At 36.0% G+C, this 19863-nt stretch overlaps 1 protein-coding gene across 1 annotated transcript in view; it reads left to right on the top strand.

Annotated features, from left to right (window-relative positions):
• LOC128739299 (microtubule-associated protein futsch) overlaps positions 1–19863 on the top strand; it is a 217151-nt gene that overhangs the window by 81323 nt on the left and 115965 nt on the right. Inside the window, exon 2 of the mRNA XM_053834777.1 lies at positions 2162–2260. Within this exon, the coding sequence (XP_053690752.1) occupies positions 2162–2260 (99 nt within the window). The remainder of the gene's footprint in view (positions 1–2161; positions 2261–19863) is intronic.

The following is a 19863-nucleotide window of genomic DNA, read 5'->3' on the forward strand; positions in this document are numbered from 1 at the left end:
TTTCTGCCGTCTTTTCATGGTGTTTTTGCCACTATTTCAATGTATTTCTGTCGTCTGTTCGTCGTTTTTTGAATTAATACTTTTGTCGCTTTTTCGTCAGATTTTGCCGTTTTTATCGTCTTTTTTATTTTAATATTTTTAAACGACTTTTTGTTGTGTTTTTTATTTGACTTGTCGAAATTAGTCAAGTTTTTTTTGTCGCTATTTTGACTTCTTTTTGTCATTGTATTGTTTTTTCGACAACGAAATGTCTTGTTGTCATCTTTTAGTTGTTTTATTTTCGTTTTCGTCATCTCTGTGTCGTATTATTGTTCTTGAACCGAATTTTTTGTTGCTGTTGATAATAGTAATCATAATCTTGATTCCACTACAATAAATATAGCGATTTTTACAGATCACGAAATCATCTGAAATCTAATTTTTCGCAATTATAATGCTTGATTTGGACCCGTTTACATTACAGGCAAAATCTCTCCACACAAAAGCTGGACAAAAATAAGAAAAAAAAAGTTGCCCAAGGATGCAGAAAATGTCACCAAAGGGTAGGGGAATGTCGGCACGGTTGGACCACCTCTCGGCATTATCATAACTTTCATAACAGTTCATAACTTTCTAATACAATCCTTCAATTTGTTAAAAATAGACTAAGTAAGGACTGTGCACTTCAACTGCTTATGAAAAGCTTGTTTTCGGGCGAAATTCAATTGAAATTATTGGGAAAAAGCTTCAGTTAGTGGAAAATAATAGGTTTATCAATTCTGAGTTAAAGCTAAAAGAAGCGTAATCATAGAAAGCATACCTACTTTTGTTAACTTTTAACCCCAACGCACATGAAGTTTATCAGTAATATTAATGATTGTTAGTAAAAAGTATTGAATAAAAATTTAATTTAATTTTTTTAATTGTGTGTCAGCTAGAGCAGAGAAAATTATTCTGAATCATTTAAATAGAATTTGGAGGCGTTGAGTAGAAGAGCTTTCTTCCCAAGATTCGACTTCACAAAAGTTACATATAATTGGCTCTTCTCGTGTGCCTCTCCAAGTTGTTTGTTTCTCGGAAAGTAATTCGAAAAAAATATCACCTTGGAGCGAGAAATGAAATCACGGCTTTTTGATTGCCCAAAAAGTTTTCGAGACAGAAAGGTGCAATGCGGTCAATTTCATGTCTCTTTGGAAGGAATTGATTAACTTTTTCCCCCTGTTCATTGTGAATTTAGGAAACTGATTACTTACCATAAAAACATCTAATTCTTTTGGAGGCCAAGCAATGTCGGAGCGAAGTATAGGGAAATGAAGAAGCACACCAACTTGCAAATTACGCGAAGCACCATTCTCCCGAGGATCAACTCATTTTAGCAGCAGACGAGCTGGGATTTAGCGGGGAAAAAGTTTTCGAAACCCATGTTATAGGAAGGTTGGACTGGTTCGCAATACGTGACACCAAACTTTACGAAGTAAACACGGATTAAAGGATCCAGAACCAAGGTGTTCTTGCACACTTCTTTATGACCGGTAAAATGACGGTCAATGTTTATAATACGAAGCTGTTTTTCTCCAATTTTTTTCTCATTTTTTCGTGAATTCTGCGAAGACGCTCTAAAACTATATAATCAATAAAAATAATAAAAAATGCATTATTCAACAGAGTAATAGAGATGTGTGCCCACATCTTCATATAGTAATTTAAAATTTTTCATTGCATAACGGCAACGCTCAACTTCAAACACGTCGGCTCAATAAAATATATTTAAACCAGTTTTCCTGCGCTCGATTTCACAAAATCGTATTAAAATAGTTAAGAAGCAATTACACCGCAGGATAGCCCTATCTTCCAATCTAGGTATTTTCCATCCAAGCGAAAATCAAGTTAAAAATTTAATTGGGTCACAATTAAGCAGCCAGCGTCCCGATTTCCATCGAACTTTCGACAACGGCCGCAGACGTGATTCGCTGCGGAAAACTGCAATGTTAAAATGCAATTTTGCTTTATCTGTTTTACGTTCACAACGTATAGCCGAACGTTTCATTTTTGTTTCCCATAAAACTTAAACTATTCTACTGAACTTACGTATTCCGAACTCAACGCAACTTTGTATCAACCTGCAAAATCAACCAAACTAATGCGGACTCCGCTATCGTTTTATTTCGTCTCGCCCACGCAGGTTTCCTATCATGGGACGTGTCCGATTGTCACGTCGATCTGGAGGAGGAACTGAACACCATTACGCTGCAGGCCCTGGAAGGAGAGGAAGGCAAGCACGGTAAGTCCAACTTATTTTTTGTTGTTCGTCCTACCGCAACAATAAGAGCTTGGAAAGGAAAGTTTAGTCAATCGAGAGAGAAAAAATCTGTGTCGGAGTATTCAAAAATTGGCTAACCGAAACGTTGGCCCGGGTCCCGAAGTTCTTCATAAAGCCGGGAAAGTTTCGTTGCGCTGCGCTGGCTGCCCCCTTGCAAAATCAATTTGTTGTTGTCACAACCAGCAGCGGTAACTATTTTCGCCAAATGAGGTACCGAAGCTGCTGCGTTGGACGAAAGTATCTGTCGCTTACCTAATGGGGGTACTTTTTCTCAGTCATAATAGGATCGACTAACATTTCCATGCTCGTAGGTATACATATATTTAAGCCATTGATGCGGGTGCATTTTGGCAAGCAGACTCTCTCTCCTAATTGCGGTCAGCGAGATTGGATTTGGTTTTTTTCCTTTACTTTACGCAAGTAGAGGACTATTTGCAGGAAAATAATGTTTCGAGATTAGATGGCTCCCCGGTGGAAAACCTTTTTCCAAAGTTCTTATGCTGATGATGGCCGTTGTAGCCGCATGATTCGATTCGGAATTTTAGAGCTTGGAAGCCAATCGTGACGCCCGTTAAAATGTTTCTATTTATACCAAATTACGGTATAATTTGTTCTCAATTAATTTGTTTATGCATTTTAAACGTCCATTCAAAGTGGTAAAGTAATTAATGATGGTCACACACAAGTGTTTTTACTTGATGTGAGGTTTACGATCTCGGTTGGAAACATACATCAAACTGTAAATTATTAGGTTAAAAAGTACGAGGTCAAAAAGTTTTCAATGATATTTTATGACAGAGAAAAGTTGTTTTTGAACTCTCAGTAAACAAACTGTCGGTGATTCCTACACCACTTATTGTTGGTTGTTATTGAATTGTTAGCTATAGAATACATGATATGATTCATTCTCATTATGGATTCAACCTTCAAAGAAGTAGGTCTTTCCCACAATGATAGAATATCCTTCGACGAGGACGGTTCGAATTTAATGTAGGCTATAGAGGGGAATTGCTTTCAAAAAAGTGATTTATTTTCGTCTTGACCTTTTCGCTGGCTGGCTGACTGGCTGAAAATATATCACCAACACAAACACCAGTGACGAGCCGAGAGAAATACCATGGGTTTAGTTTTCATTAATTTTATGTAGGATAAGGAGGAAGGTGTAATCATATTACAATTATATCGCTAGAATTGATCTGTTCTTGATTCATACATAGTTTAAAATATTTTGGTCATAAATTTTGCAGTTTACTGCATGCAGTTTAGGTAAAGAATTGACATGTATATTGCCAGGTATGAAGCGAATAAGACGCGAACGCGCGCTAAGAAAGTCTGGAATGAACTTTCGGTCGAGCCATTCAGATGTTTCCGTATTTTTCTCAGTGCCTTAATTCCTTTATCAAACGGAGGACCTTATTAGCAAGATTATAGGGGACGATAAAATTCTTTTTTTGCTTTTTAATTCATTGAAACATATTTTGAAGGCTGGAGGCGCTTACTTTCCTTTCTCTGCGGCACTTTTTTCCTTTGAATTAACCATTCCGCTAAGAATATTTTTAGTCTTTTCTTGACAAGTTCTTGAGAACTTTAGATTAGTTTGGAGGGACCGGAACGGAACCTGTTAGAACCAGCCCATTGCCGTAATCAAACCACACAATATTGAAATCCTCATAAAAATATGCTTCCTTTGATTGAACCAGTGTGATATAGAAATAAAGGACTTTTTTTCGAAAAAAAAAATCCTCCCACAACTGTGAATTGGTTGCGATCCAGTATCTTTACTGACTGGACATTGGAATTCTTGAATGTGCCAATTCCAAAGTCCAGAAGGCCCTCGACGAGCAGACTCGGATCGCTGACCACACCGTCAATCTTCACTACGCGAGCAGGAATGTACGCGCAGCACTTCCACATAAAAAAACTCACAAGTAGCTACCTTGTTTGGTTGCTTGAGATTTGACAGAGGACGTTCAGAATCTCAGTCACGATTGAATAGTTATGTTTAGTCAAATACTGAGAATTTTGCTTTAAAGTCAATACCTTCATTTAAATGCCACCCATCAACACAACTAGTTATTTATTCATATAATCCATCGTACGAGATTATAGGAGATGGTTCGTTAAAATTAAAAGGGTCAGCAAAGCAGCTTAATTGTTCTGCCGAGGAAGCGATGCACTTTGGGCAAAATCGACCGGAACTTTTTGTCGCTTTTTTAAGGACTTTTGGTAGTAAAAAGTCATGAGAAATCGATCCAAGTTTAATTAAAATACCAGATAACCTTGCTGTTTTGAGAAAAACTTCTATTCTAATTGAACCAATCTCAAGTCCAATTTCATGTCCAACATTAAGTCCAATTTTAAGTCCAATTGCGTGCAATTGCAAGTCCAATTTTATACCCCATTTCAAGTGCGGTGTCATGTCTAATTTAAGTTCCAATTTGTAATCTAAATTTAAGTTCAACTTCGAGTTCAATGTTCAGTTCCATTCAAAGTTCAACTTCCAGTACAATTCAAAGTACAGCTTCAAATACAAATTAAAGCAAGATTAAGTACAATTTCATACTAATAAAAGTCCAAATCTACGTTCAATTTAAATTCAACTTTTACTTCGATTTTATGTTTAATTTCATGTCTTTTTAACTAATCGGTAAATGTACAGCGGTCACGTTTAATTCCGAATGTGGGTATATACCTTTTAGAAAACTTTTGTGAATTCAAGCAGAATTTAGGGTAAAAATTACCAAATGTGATTGTTGTGTTGTGTACAGAAAGTGCCATCACGGCCAGTACGAGGATTTCTGATAACTAATAGTACTAAATTAATCGGACTCTTGATTATTCTTAATTTTCCTAAAAATTACCTAAAAATTCATTATATGGAGGCTGGAGGGGGCGGCTAGGAAGTAAATCGAAGTAAAATCTTACAATCAATTTAATTAATGATGATCAAAACACAAATATTAGAGGATACAAAGATTCCTGTTGATTTTTATGCTATATTTTACATTATTTATTCTAATGATGTTTCCATTTAGGTCAAGTAACTTACTCAATTGACCGTATTACGCAGTTGCAAACATATATCTATTCAGTCTGCGGGGCAGCGCACTTGCTGTTTGGATCTCGAAGGTTGGGAAGTGGGTGCGACTCTACGGTTTATAGCTTCTGTCGACTACCGCGAACTTTGCAGACCTATCATGGGACAGTGTAATGTCAGCGGGATGGAAGATGATATTTGTTCCATTGGTCGAACCTTGTAAAATTTATAACCACTAATGGTCCGAGATTTGTCTTCCTTTGTGGTTGTCTGTATTGGAAAATTGATGGCGGGTGCGCCATTGCACTATGGGCCAGAAATTAAAATTTCGGGACAAAAATATTTACGTTTAAACGGCATGTCTCAGCACAATGTAGTCTTCAGCAACTTTTTGAATAAAAAATGGATGCATATTTTGAAAGAATCGTCCAATATTTAAACGTTACTTAAACTACAATTTAAGTACTAACTTTTTGAGTAAACTTTTTTTCATCTTTTTGGTTTCAAAATATTAAAGATAAACCAATTTCAAGAAATTTTCTGAAGATATGAAACTTCTACCTTTTACCCATTTTCAGCAATAGACCTTTGTTTATAAACGACCCCTCAAATCACATTTCTTCTTGTAACATGTTTATTTCAACAGACAGCTCAATGTGATGTTCTAGACAACATTTTGCACATAAAAGGGGAATATTTTTGCTGAAGACTATTTTGCTTTTTCTGCATTCATTAATAAGATATAACTGTTTTTAGGTTAAAACCCGTCTGATGAAAAATCTGAGTAACTTAGCCATTTGAAGGTATCTGCAATTAGTTTGCATACCAATTTGTAGGAAATTATCAATGCTATCTGCCCAAATGTGTATTTCAGAGAATACCATGGCTGGGAATACCTGGGAATAGAGCGGATTTTTTTCATACACTTTATAACTTAATAAATATGCGTCCTAGTGTCAAACTGAATACTGAATAACTTTGTAACATTTGAAAGCAATAAAATAATCGTGTTCAAGTTATTGAATGTAATTGATTTTTAAGTGCTCTTTTTAACACATCATTATATTTCGCAACCGGTAAGAGATAGTTACTTTATTCAAAAAAGTTGCTTATTTTAGTATGTTCTGCAACTTTTGGAGAAAAAAACTTTTATTAAAATTATTTAAGAATACAAAAGTTTGTATCGCCTTAATAGGTGAATTCATGGTCACCCTAATAGTGCAGGAAGATGCGCTATATTTTATTATTTTACTTCTCCGAAGACACCACTCTTGAAAATATACACATTTTTCATCAGACGGTTTTTAACCTAAAAACAGTTATATCTTATTAATGAATACAGAAAAAGCAAAATAGTCTTCAGCAAAAATATTCCTCTTTTATGTGCAAAATGTTGTCTAGAACATCACATTGAGCTGTCTGTTGAAATAAACATGTTACAAGAAGAAATGTGATTTGAGGGGTCGCTTATAAACAAAGGTCTATTGCTGAAAATAGGTAAAAGGTAGAAGTTTGATATCTTCAAGAAAAATACTTGAAATTGGTTTATCTTTAATATTTTGAAACCAAAATGGTGAAAAAAAATTTACTCAAAAAGTTATTACTTAAATTGTTGTTAAAGTAACACCTAAATATTGGACGACCCCTTCAAAAGATGCATCATTTTTTCATTCAAAAAGTTGCCGAAAACCACATTGAGCTGAGACATTCCGTTTGACCGCAAATATTGTGTCCCGAAATTTTAATGTCTGGCCCATAGTGCATTGAGGCCAACCGGTGTTAGACGGTGCTGGAGAGATCTCCACTTCTTCGCTAAATTACATTTTACAACTCAAGTGGTAAAAACGTTCAGGGCACATTTACAAACTAGATCTTTCTATCATTTTTACTCTAATTATCATCACCATTTTTTTTTTTGTTAGATTATAGTCACTTTAACAGCTTATGTCATTCGTGACTTCTGTGGGGTTGGGATTTGAACCCGGGTACTTGGCGTGAGAGGCGTGAATGCTAACCACTACGCCGGGACTGACCCCTATCATCACCATCATTATCATATTTAAAATATGACATCCCGACCCGGACAGAAAGATTTCAGAGTCAGTTCGTAGTATTCCGGGCAGAGCCGGAACACTTCCGCCTGCGGGCATAGGCGTGTCGGCTAAGCTTGGGGCTCTTTCTGTGTTTTAGTGGGTGACATTTTTAGGTAGAACTGGTGTCCCATGATTGTGGACTGTCCGTAAAATTCCATGCCTAATTTCAAATCCAATTTCACCTCCGATTTTAAGACTAATTTCAAGTGTGACTTCAAATCCAGTCTCAAGTCCAATTTCAAATCAAATTCTATTTCATTTCGAATTTGAAGTCAAAATTCAAGTCCAAGTTCAAGTCCGAATTATAACATAATATCAAATCCAATGTCTAATTTTCAAATCAAGAAGGGGGGGGGGGGGCAAGTTGGGGCCCGTTTCACGTCTTCTCTATGGCATTTCTAAAAAGAAAATCTTGAAGGTTTATACCGAAACTCTGGAGTTTTCAATCTGATCCACCGGTATTTTTGCGATAAGTAACTTAATTGCGTAAAAATACATCCACCATGGTACGATTATTTGATTTTTCTAGACCAACTCATGCCTCTGAAAGGTTGGTGCCAGTGCGTGGGAATTATGTATATTCATGTTACCTAATCTTAGCAGATAAACGATCTTATCTTTATCCAAGTCATTTATTTTTCAAAATTTTATTTCTGCTAAGTACAGAAATATGTTTCAATCAAATCTTCATTAAATAGAGTGGTGGCTCTAAAAAGAACAGTTTTAAATATCTTTGTGGCCCTAAAAGGACTGTTTTAGTCTTGCTGGTACTGTTCTTATTGCTTATTCCAATACTGTCCGCCAATACAGTTAGAGAGTGGGACTATTAAATAATGGTTTAATTATATAGCGGGACAATTGCCCGCTCAGTTACTGGCCTAACAAGCCAGTCGTCGTATGTTCGAATCTCGACTGGGCGGTGCCGCTACAGAGTTAATAGGGTCTTTGCACTAGCTCCGTAATTTTCCTGTACTCCAATAACCGGCTGCGAAGTCTGTCGATAAAGAAGGATCAAGTTCTGAAGGACGTTTATACCCATGGCTTTACTTTTTCTTGACAATTGGTTAACCCTCTAACGGGTAAGACCGTCTGTAGACGGCCTTCGCTTTTGGAGCTCCAGAGCAGCATACGAAATTTGTTTTTAATTGGCAATATGCAGAATATGTTCAGAACAGATTTCTTCACATTTTGATACTAATATCATAACATTCTGACCATGCATTCAAAAGTTATCATCTTTCAAAAACAAAAATTCCGAAAAATTCCGAAAATAATTATTGCGCGAATATTCCCTTTTTTACTTTTGAAAGAAAAGGACATCTAGAACAAAATGATTGACCTGAAAAAAATTCAATGAGTAAATTTCATGCATTATTTTAATTTTGTAATATATCTGAATTGAAAAAGTATCTGGGCAGAGCGTTAGACATGAAAAAAGAAAAAGAGAAACTGGGCTTTTTCTTACCAGGCGCTCTTGCAGATAATTATTTTTGCATGAAAATCAGAACTTATAGTTTTTTTGTGTGTACTTTCATGATAAAATAGTCATTAGCTTGATCGCATCGTTTTACGGTGTTTCCCGTTAGAGGGTTAATGGAACAATTGGACAATTGGAGTAGATACCCGGAACAACTGGAGAGCAATTGAAAATATTGGATTGAATTAATAATAATTGAAAATTCGATAGTGGGACCATTGGATAATGGGACAATTGGATAGTGAATCAACTGGATAGTTGGACATTTTTTATGTAATTGCATAATGGTTCAATTTAACAGTGGGACAATTGGATAGTAAGACAGTTGAATAGTAAGACAATTGGATAGTGAAACAATTGGATAATTCGACAATTGAATAATGGGACAACTGGATGATGGGACAATTCTGGATTTAGTTTTCAAAAGGTTGAATAATCAGCCATTTTGCATGGGTTATGCGACCTTTCGAAAACTGAAGCCAGAATTGGATTGTGGGACAATTGAATAATAGAATAATTCCCAAGTAACGATATGGGTTTTATTATACTCTTATAAGAGTGTAATAAAACCAAAATTGTTACTTGGGTTGGATTATGGGGCCATTGAAAAGTGAATTATTTGGATAATGGGTTAGTTGGACAGTGGGACAATTGGATAGTGAGACAAATGGATAATAGGTAAATTAAATGATGGGACAATTGCATAATTGTCAATTGGATAGTGGAACAATTGAATCGTGGGTCAATTGGATAGTTTGGGATGAATTGGATAGTGAGACCATTGGATAGCGGGACAATTGGATAGTGGGACAATTAGATAATGGGACAATTGAATTGTGTCACAATTGGATTGAGGAACATTGGGAGTTGAACAGTAGGGACAACCGTGACAGTAGGGACAGTATAGAGTAGTATCGATGGTAGAAACTCTCGTGTTACTAATGATCTGTCTAATCCGTCCTCGTGTCTAACTATTCCCTACAGCCTCAGCCACCGTCACTACTAGGTCTCCAACCTCCAGCAGTTTCACACCGTTGCACCATTTGAAACGGTCAGCTATTGTGGGCAAATTCTCCCGCTTCGATGGCTAAACTACTCCCAACGAGCTTTGCACAATGAAGAGATTCAGTATCAGTGACTTCAGTGCCTAACAGCAGATATCGTGAGCGGGCGCAAATTGACGATAGATTCGGCTTCCGTTAGAATAGTGCAGAACGATTAGTCGTTGGAATTCTTTAATAATAACAGGACCGTAAGTGCGTTTTTGACGGACCTCACCATCCGCTCCCATGCTCCACCGATGTGGGGAACAGTTTGACGATTCAAATGCCACTGTGATGAAAATATGAAGTTGAATTTGTTGTATTTTAAGTCAGTTTGGTTTCTTCTATGAATTTATGTAACTTCAAAAAATGTCTGCCTTATTTCTTTACGTTTCTCACGAATCAACAGAACAGTTTTTGTCCAGCATTGAATGACATCTAATTCTTTTTTTTTTCGTTGGACATCATTTCACTCACAAACTGAATAATATGATGATGACACTACCCAATAAATTGTCTTCTGAAGATGAATAACACTTGTCCAGAAATAAGACGTAACCCAAATACACAGAATAATAGACGCTGACGTCCGACGAGAGTGATGTTTCCTATAGAAAATATTCCGTCATCTATCACGATCCAACCGAGAGAGTGAAACGTTTCCTTTTCTCCAGTTCATCACGCAAATGACACAACTGTGACGCGCCCGACGCGGGCAGGAAAATCAATATCACCCATGCTAAAATTAGTCTGGTAAAGTAACGTTTTTCTGTGTTTTTTTTTGCGGTCCTTTGCAACTCCAATAGTACAATGTACAATGTCGTAACCATGGATGGATTACGCCCGGCCCGGCATCGCATCGGATCGGTGGATCGGTGTTCGGCCTGCCCTTTCGTTGCCGTCGACAGCATGGATCATGGATGACAATGATTACGTTGGGAGAGAGAGAGAAAAAATCTACACGGTCGAATAGCGCACACATTGGCACTAGACGACAGACAACATTGATTTTTTTCTGTTTCCATTCCTAAATGTGGAAATGTGCCAGTGTCTATTCACATATGGGGCACTCAAAATTTGGGCAAACCTGATTTAGTGTAAATAAAAAAATTGATTCGAAAATATTCCTTTCCAACTAAACCATGTTTCGTTCCAAAAATAAATTTTAAACAAAATTTTCCCCACATATCAGTGCAGAGTGGTTGCATGTACTATAACACTGGTTGTAATCGAAATATGGAAAACTCCGTTTTCCCTGCATTATTTCCGAACCGCAGGCGGAATGTCTGCAATGAACCGAGACGGATGATGGAATGTAATGTTCGAGCCTTCTTCCTTCGGTTTGTTATATACCTGCAGCCTTTTCCACTTGATGCTGATGCGAATGAGGAGGAGGCTCTCGTATGTGCACCCCTTATGCAGGTGTGTGTGCCCGCTGGAAGGCTCGAAGCAATGCGCATAAGAATGCAATTTTCACCGATCCTATATGTATGTATTTCAAGTGAATAAAAAAAGAAAAACTGAAGTGAACCCCTCCTCAAGTAGACGAATAAATCAAGCAATATCGTACAGTATCCTTCCGCTTTCTCTTTAATCACTGGTTTTTAGCTCGGTGTATTATTGTGCTCTCGTTGATTGCGTTTCGAGTTGGGAGGAAAAACCGCAGCTTCGTTGCAATCGGATTTGCTTTACACAGGAGGTTTTCATCACAATTTCCATAAAATAATCTTTCCTCGTGCTTCTTTTCTTCCCACAAGAACATATTCATTAGTTTTCTCCGGAATCGATAAACACAGCAAAGAGCCATTAACCCTCGGTTTGCTGCCCTTGTCTGACAGGTTGTCCTGTAAAGTACTAGAAACGACAATGTAATTTACTGTAAGCTCGGAGAAATTTGCTCCCCAACCCCAGCGGGAGGTAAACGACACTCTTTTTTTTAATCAATTTATGCACCACTAACGAATCGTTTAGTTTCGTTACGTTTTACCGACAACGGTGCGCTGCCTGCTCAACCCGATATTAATTTATTTTATTGCTGGAGGCTTTTCTCTTTAGTAGAGCTACTTTTCAGTTCACCAGCCCCAGGTGTTTGATACCGCCCGCCTATGATTACACATTACATTTGTGAGTTCATCACTTGTTTATTATAACGGTAACGGTAATTGTTACTGTCGGATACCCGTCGGGTGCATACGTTGTCACATGAGACTGGTTCCAGTATAGTTTAAACATTGCTGTACTAATGCGTTTTTCTAATATAGTACCGGCTTTTTGTTTTGAAGTGTTTTGAGTTTGAAAAACTTAATTGGAGATATCGGAACTTTCTCTCGAGTACGTTGTTATAAGTTTAGAAACATGCATTTGTGCAATCCATCAATTGAATGGTGCTACAAGTGAAAATATCCATTCGAGAGTTAATCATATATTATGAGGATGATATTAATACTTAATAACCAATTATCTTTTGTGCTCTGGGAACTGGGAAAATCTAATTAAAAATGAAAAACTTTAACAACAATGTGAAAGAATATTGAAACTGAATCAAAACTGAGAAAAACACAATAAGAGAAACCAGCAAATAAGCAGAAACCAGAGAAATTTACACTAACTACTGATTGCCGAAAAACATGACAAATATTAATACAATTTCAACTCAATTTTAAGCATATAAGTTTTGTTGGGATTGGAGAAAAATCAGAGTTAAGATGAATTTTAATTTTAATCTTGCTTGAAATAGGTCAGAGCCAAAGCTGGAACAAAATTTGAGAACGATAAGTAAAAAATTCGATGTGATATAGAATGGACAGGACATATATTTGTTTTCTTTGTTGGAGAAAAACAACTTTAAAATTCTAAAAAGTAAAATTTCGATTTTCTCAAACATTTTCTTGTTTTCAAAATTCATATCACTGGATCTGGAACCAACGGATGTACGTGACCTACGTAGATTTTTAGCTATCAGGAAAAAGTTTTTCATAGGCAAAACTCCAACAAAAAGTCTGAGAACCCATGATATAACTCTTGGAAAATTTTTAGACCATTTTTTCTTGTTTGCCAAAAAACATAGAAGAGGTTCACCACAGGAAATATGTAGCGACCAAACTTATAATAAAGTTAGGCTTTTTCAAAATTTTTATAACGGTACACTATACAATAAACGGAGAACATGATAGAAGAGAGTAATGAAACCAAATGTGTTTTATAGCATCCCTAGAGTAGGACAAGCACTAGCGTGTCCAGGCAAGGTGGGGCAACCCTGCCTTTCAGAAGGATGTTTTGACCTAAGAAAATTGAGTAATCGTAGGATGGCAAACTTCACACAAAAATACCGGCCAATTTAGCTAAAACTCCGAACTTTCGGGTGCACTTGGATGTAAAATCAAACCTAAAAGTGGACTACAAATAAGACTTGTAACTGGATTAAAAATCCGACTTAAAATATGACATTAAATTAGACTTCAATTTCGACTAATTTGGGCTTGAAGCCATGCTTCATATTGAACAGGAAATTGGACTCAAAATTGGAATTGAATTAGACTTGGATGAGACTTAAAATTGGATTTCAAATTAAGGTTACAATTGGATTCAAGAACATGCTCGAAAACATAAAATTGGAATTGAGCTTGGACGTAAGTTGGGTTTAAATTGGCTTAGAGATTGGAAATAAATCGAACATGCAATTTGAACTTGAAATTGCACTTGATATCGAACATTAAATTAAACTTGAATTTGGATATGGACACGAAATCAAACATGAAGTTTTACACGAAAGTAGAATTGACTTATTTAGTCTTACTCTGTCACACGTTTTACCTCTTCGTTGTTCCTTTTTTCTGTTTTCCAGTCCCGTTTTTACAATTTTTATTCCGTTTTTTTCGTTTCATTTCCTGTTCCGTGTTTTCTGTTGATTTTTTTCTTTTTTTTTTCAGTCTAGTTTTTTACACATTTTTGTGTTTGTTTTTTGTGCTTTTCCGTCTTTTTACGTCCTTTTTTCCTTGCTTCGCTTCCAGTTTTCGCCTTTTTCCAGCTTCACGTTTTTCACATCCGTTTGATTCGTTTTTCTTTTCTTTTTTTGGCTCCCGTTTTTCCTGTTGTTCTCTACAACTTAACCTTTTTCTTTGGAGCGTTTTTCCTGTTTTTCTTTCCTTCTTTCCCATCCCATTCCCATTTTGCATTCTCATTTTTCCCATCTTTCTTCATTTATGTGCCGTTTACCATTTTCTTCTTGTTTTCCTTGTTTCCTCTATAATTTTACTTTTTTTCTCTCCCACTATTATTCTTTTCCCTTTTGGTTTTTCTTGTTTTCTGTTTGGTTTTCCCTTTCTTGTCTCGTTTCTTCCTATTTTTTCTCGTTTCCCCACCTTTTCCATTAGAGTTTTTCCTTTTTCTGTCCCTCTTCCCTCTATTTGTTCCATTTTCTCTTTTTGTAAATTTCTTTCGCGTTTTTCGTCTCTTCCCTTTTTTCGTTTCCAGTTTTCGTATCTTTCTAATGTTCCTCCTTCTCGTTTTTCGTCTTCAATTGTTCCGTTTTTCCTATTTTAGGCGGCCCTTTTTTTTCGGTCACGTTTTTTTGGTTGTTGGTTCTTTTTCTCCCTTTCCTCTCCGGTTTTCCGAGTTTTTTTATGTTTCGTTTTTCGTCTTTTTCTTTACATTTTTTCCTGTTTTTCTTTTCTTCTTGTTCTGTTCCATGTTTCCATCCCATTGCGATTTTGTTCTATTTTTCCCCTTTTATATCCCGCTTGACCGATTCTTGCCGTTTTCCTCGTTTCCTCTATAGGTTTACTTTTTTTCTCGTTATTCTTCATTTCCCTTTGGGTTTCTATTGTATTCTGTTCCGTTTTTCCATTCTCCTCTCATTTTCCTTCCTTTTCTTTCCAGTTTTCCCACCTTTTCTGTCGCGTTTTGTTTTCTTTTTCCGTCCCCTTCGTTCCGTTCCGGCTCCCTATTTGTTTTGTTTTCCCCCTTTTCCGCTTTCATTTGCCTCTTTTTTGCTCGCTGTTTCCTTCTCTTTTCTTGACCCGTTTTCGCACTTTTCAGTGCTGATTTCCCTCTTATTTTTATCTCTTCTATTCCGTTTTTCGTTCTTTTTATTCATTTTCAGAAGCGCTTTTCCAGTCTCCTCTTTTGTGCCTCGTTTTCCCTTTTCCTCCCGTTTTGTTCTTTTCCACTATTTTCTCTTAATACGTACCGTTCTTCCTCCCATTGTTTCACGATTTTATTCTTCGTTTTTTTTTGTATTTTGCCTCTTTTTCTATTCTGTTTGTCCAGTTTTTGTCCCGTTTTCCTCGGCAGCAAGAGGCGGCATGCGTAGAAAATTTACCTTGAATTTGGTAAATACAGTAATGTTATCCCGATTTTGTCAGCCTATAAATTTTGTTTAACTTTGTGGTTTTAAACATGATTTATGAAACTTTTCAGCCCGCTTGAAACTGTTCTGATTCTCTAGGGAGAGTTTTTGAACAAAATGATGCGTTCTAGTGAGCAATTCGGGGTCAAAATTAGGGCATTTTTATTGTAATAGTTCTATAGTTCCTAAACAAGCAAATATAGAGGTATACTACATTCAGCAATTTGGTGTATTTTAACTACAACTTTGTAAAACAGGAAAAAGTCATATAACAACTACAAAAACAGCTAAAATAAAAAAACTGCTTTTAACGATTTTTCATTTATGAGAAATAAGATTTTTCTATCTTTGCTGAAGAGGTAGAAGGTTATTGCCTTCAGCAAAATTTCTTGTAATAATATGCTGTAAAATTTTGCAGAACACATCAAAGTGCTATATTGAAACTGAAGAAAAATAAATTTTTTATTGAACTTTTAGGGGGATTAATCAAAATTAGAATTCCGCTGGACGATAGAACTTTTGTTTTAAGAAAGTCTTCCAAAGGTTCCATAAACCTAAAACCAAGTTTTCCCACTCAAAGCTAACGCGCACCAAAAAAGGTTCTGGACCAGTGTGCTATTGTGCCCGGTTCATTGAGCTTTCTGTTGACCAATTGAGGGTTAAAATTTAATTTTTAGTAGAAGTCTTCGATATTGCAAGGTCTTAAATCTTGAATTTTGACAAAAAATTCGAAAAAAAAAATTTCCCTACTTGGTCAGTTTCCTCATTGTGTCAACCCAAAATTCAACATGGGGCTGACAAAATTGGAACATTACTGTACACAGGAAAACCGAGTTTTTCGGCCTCCGGAACAATGAAAAACGTTATCATGAAGAATTTTGCAAACAAGACAAAATACTTCATAAAATATCAACATAATTTTTCGATTTTTCTTTCAAGTTTCCACCACCACTTGATATAGGACTTCGTCTGTCCCATTGTTCCTCTTTCTAGTGCCTCGTTCTCCTTTTTTCTGTCAAATTTAATCTTTTTTTGACTTCCCTTTTTTTCCTTTCCGTTATCATTTTCCTTTTTTATCTCCCGTTTTTCGTCTTTTTCTCTTCCATTTTACAATTTACTTTACAGTAAAATTTTTCCGCTTTTTTTACTTTTCCCATTTTCTCGTTTCTGCCCCATGTTTCTCATTTTGTATCCCCATTTGAGCTTTTTACCGCTTTCCTCGGTTTCTCTAAAGGTTTTTATCTCTCTCGTTATTCTTCTGTTCCCTTTTGGTTTCTTGTGTTTTCTGTTCCGTATTCCTTTTCTTGTCTCGTTTTTCTTCTTTTTGTCTGGCCGTTATTTCCTCTTTCTCTTCTTTTCCTGTCCCGTTTCGTTTTTTCTCATTTTCAGAGCAGTTTTCCCTCTTTTTGTGTCTCAATTCTTGCCATTTTCTGTCCCGTTGCGACTTTTTTCTTTTTTTCCCCGGTTTCTGTTTTTTCGCTTATTAGGCCTTTACAAATATTTTTTAAAGTTTTTGTCCTTCCAATGCACAGTGGTCCAGAAACGAAAGTTTAGTGGAAACTTACTTTTGCGGCTAAGCGATTTAGAATAGCTATAAAGTTGTTCAACTCTAAAAGACAATTAATGCGAAATCAACGACTATGTTCCAGTTTGACTTGTAAACACATAATCCATAATAACTTTTTATAAGAAAGAGATAGAAGGATAATTTCTTCGACAAAGTTGTAGCCAAAGACTATATAAGTAACATTGCCAAAGACATAGTAGGCGTATTTTTAGGCGTTTCTAACTTACAGGGTGTTCCAACAAGACCTCTCAAAAAGCACTTTTTCGCTGATTTCTTCAAATGCAATGGTTTTATTGCATCATAATGTTTTACAAAGTTGGTTAGCTTATTAAAAGACATATTTTTGTAGAATATTGTATGTTGAAAACTCATACGTATAACGAGTTCTAACGTTTTTCCTGTGTTTTTTTAATCTTTTTTGGAATAGAATATCTCGAAAAGGGGCAACCGAAAAAAATCAAACTTGGCCGTTTCTGAAAGCTTGGAGTTTTATCTCAAGCATATGTGAAAATAAAAAACTGGTTTTTTCTCTAACTCGAGTAATTTCAGTTAAATTATTTCATGTTTGACCATATTCTTCTATGCAGCATTTTCCAATATCTTCTTGAAGACGATTAAAGACAACATGTCAATAGTAAAAAAGAAATTTGTCGTACCTTGACACAATTTCTTCTGATTGTCGCGTAAAATAGTCAATAAAACCATCGCATTTGAAGTAATCAGCGAAAAAGTGATTTTTGAGAGGTCTTTTTATAAAACACCCTGTCAGTTAGAAACGCCTAAAAATACGCCTACTATGTCTTTGGTAAAGTTACTTATATAATCTTTAGCTACAACTTTGTCGAAGAAATTATCCTTCTATCTCTTTCTTATAAAAAGTTATTATGTGTTATGTGTTTACAAGCCAAACTGGAACTATCGTTGATTTCGCATTAATTGTCTTTTAGAGTTGTACAACTTTGCTGAACATTGTGTGGAGCTATTTTGGACCACAAAAAAAACTTTCCACTTAATTTTCGCTGCTGGACCACTGTGCAATGCTACAAACTGAAGGGGGGAGCGAAAAAAACAAATAGATTTTTTTAATCACGCAAAAAAATTGAGATTTTTAGGAATTTTTGCTTGAAGTTTAATCGTGAAACTCGAATTTATTCTTGCTTTTGAGACATACGTTGTTATTTTCCATGCAAAAACCTTCCAAAATCGAAAAAAAAAATGTTTTGCCAGTTTTAGGAAGCTACATTATTTGCACTTCCATTTTTGCTTCGTGCTAGAAGCGTTAACACTCCGTACACTCTTTTTTCGAGTTCGTTAGGCTGTACAACCCACAGATAGTTGATTTTATACAAAAACTTTTTATTCAAGTTTTACAATTTTTTTTTTGCCCCCAGATTTTTAGAGCCAATTATGAAATGCGGGGGACAAAAACTTACAAAATAATTTGCAATAGCCTTAACTCTATTCTATCTCGTTTTTGGTTTTCGTCGGTTCCATTCTTCCTCTTATGTCCTACTTTTCCTCCTTTTTTGTCATGTTCTGTTTTTCTATTCCGTTTCCTTCATGTTTTTATTTAATCTTCCGTTTTTATTTTTTCTCTATTTTTTCAGTTCCTTTTTTCTCTTTTTCTGTTATCGTTTGTTCATTTTCTTGCTTCTGTACTTTCTGCTTTCCATTTTCTCCGTTGCTATCTGTCCCTTGTTTTCTCCTTTTGTGTCTCATTTGTCCTCATGTTTTTTGTTGTTTTCGTTGTTTTCTTTATGGTTTTTCTTTCTTTTCTGGACAAAATGATTCAGTCTCCTCGTTTTTGTCTCGTTTTTACCTCGTGTTCCCTGTTTTTCCTACCCTTTTTTTGCTTTTCCACTTTTTTATTTCCCGTTTTTCCTTCCATTCTGTCTATCGTGTTTGCCCCCTTTTTTGCCGTTGCCCCAGTGTGATTCAGTCTAAACACGCCAGTGTGGTCTCGAAACTAGATTTGAAATCGGACTAGAAGCTGAACTTGAAAGCATTTGAAATTGGACATAAAATTAGACTTGAAATTGTGTGTACCTCAGCCTCGGCACGACCAGTAAGGATAAGACGTGAAAGAGAAAGAGCGGAACAGCATTTACCAGGTTTGTAGATCGTTGCCTTTTATCAAGCTATGAGTTCCGTGAACAGCTGAAATGCTGTCAGAAATTTCCTACCTTTAAGTTCATTCTGGCTCTTTAGACCACAATATTTTTTTACAAAAACTAGAGCAAATTTTTCTTCGAATGCAATAGGATTCATCTGAAAATGTATTACATATATTGTATTACATATATTGTAATTCCATTTTTGCAGTGTTTTTTATGAACATTCAAGATAATTTATATAAGTCACCCATCTCATAGAGCATTTTTTGCAAGTCTTTTGCCCATTCCAAAAGTTAGTCTGAACCAATTTCGGAAAAACTAGTTATGCCAAGTTTCCTAATTAAAGCTGAACTTCGCATCCACCAAGCTTCATTTGATTCTGAAACAACCATGGTCGTGATGTCGCGAAATCCCTCTTTATCGACTTCTTGTTATCTGATTTTCTGTTGTTTCCCCTTCACGTCTTGTCCCACCCTCCTAGGGATGCTATAAAACACCGTTCCCTTCGAAAGAAGACCGTTATAAAAAAAACTTAAAACACCGTTTTACACGTTCAGTCAATGTTTAGTCTACTTGTTTTAATAATCCATAAGCACGCTCTCTTTCAAAACTGATAAGAATATGACGGTATAATCCAAAGCAGGTGTATTGGCCAATTGTTTTCTACGAAGCTTTTAGTTCAACTGCAACAACAATCATATTCCAACGTTCCCGTGTCACCAATCACCGGACGATGGCAAAGTCTACTATCATCCTACTCTTTGCCAGTGTATTAGCACTGCACTACGGTAAGTGTTAGTTTTGCAAACGAAAATCAAAAAACAAAACATGATGTTTACTGGTAAACTTTTCCTTGCATCGAGACAGCACATGCCCTCCTTAACTG

Source organism: Sabethes cyaneus, chromosome 3 (genome assembly GCF_943734655.1).
Source record: "Sabethes cyaneus chromosome 3, idSabCyanKW18_F2, whole genome shotgun sequence".
NCBI lineage: Eukaryota > Metazoa > Arthropoda > Insecta > Diptera > Culicidae > Sabethes > Sabethes cyaneus.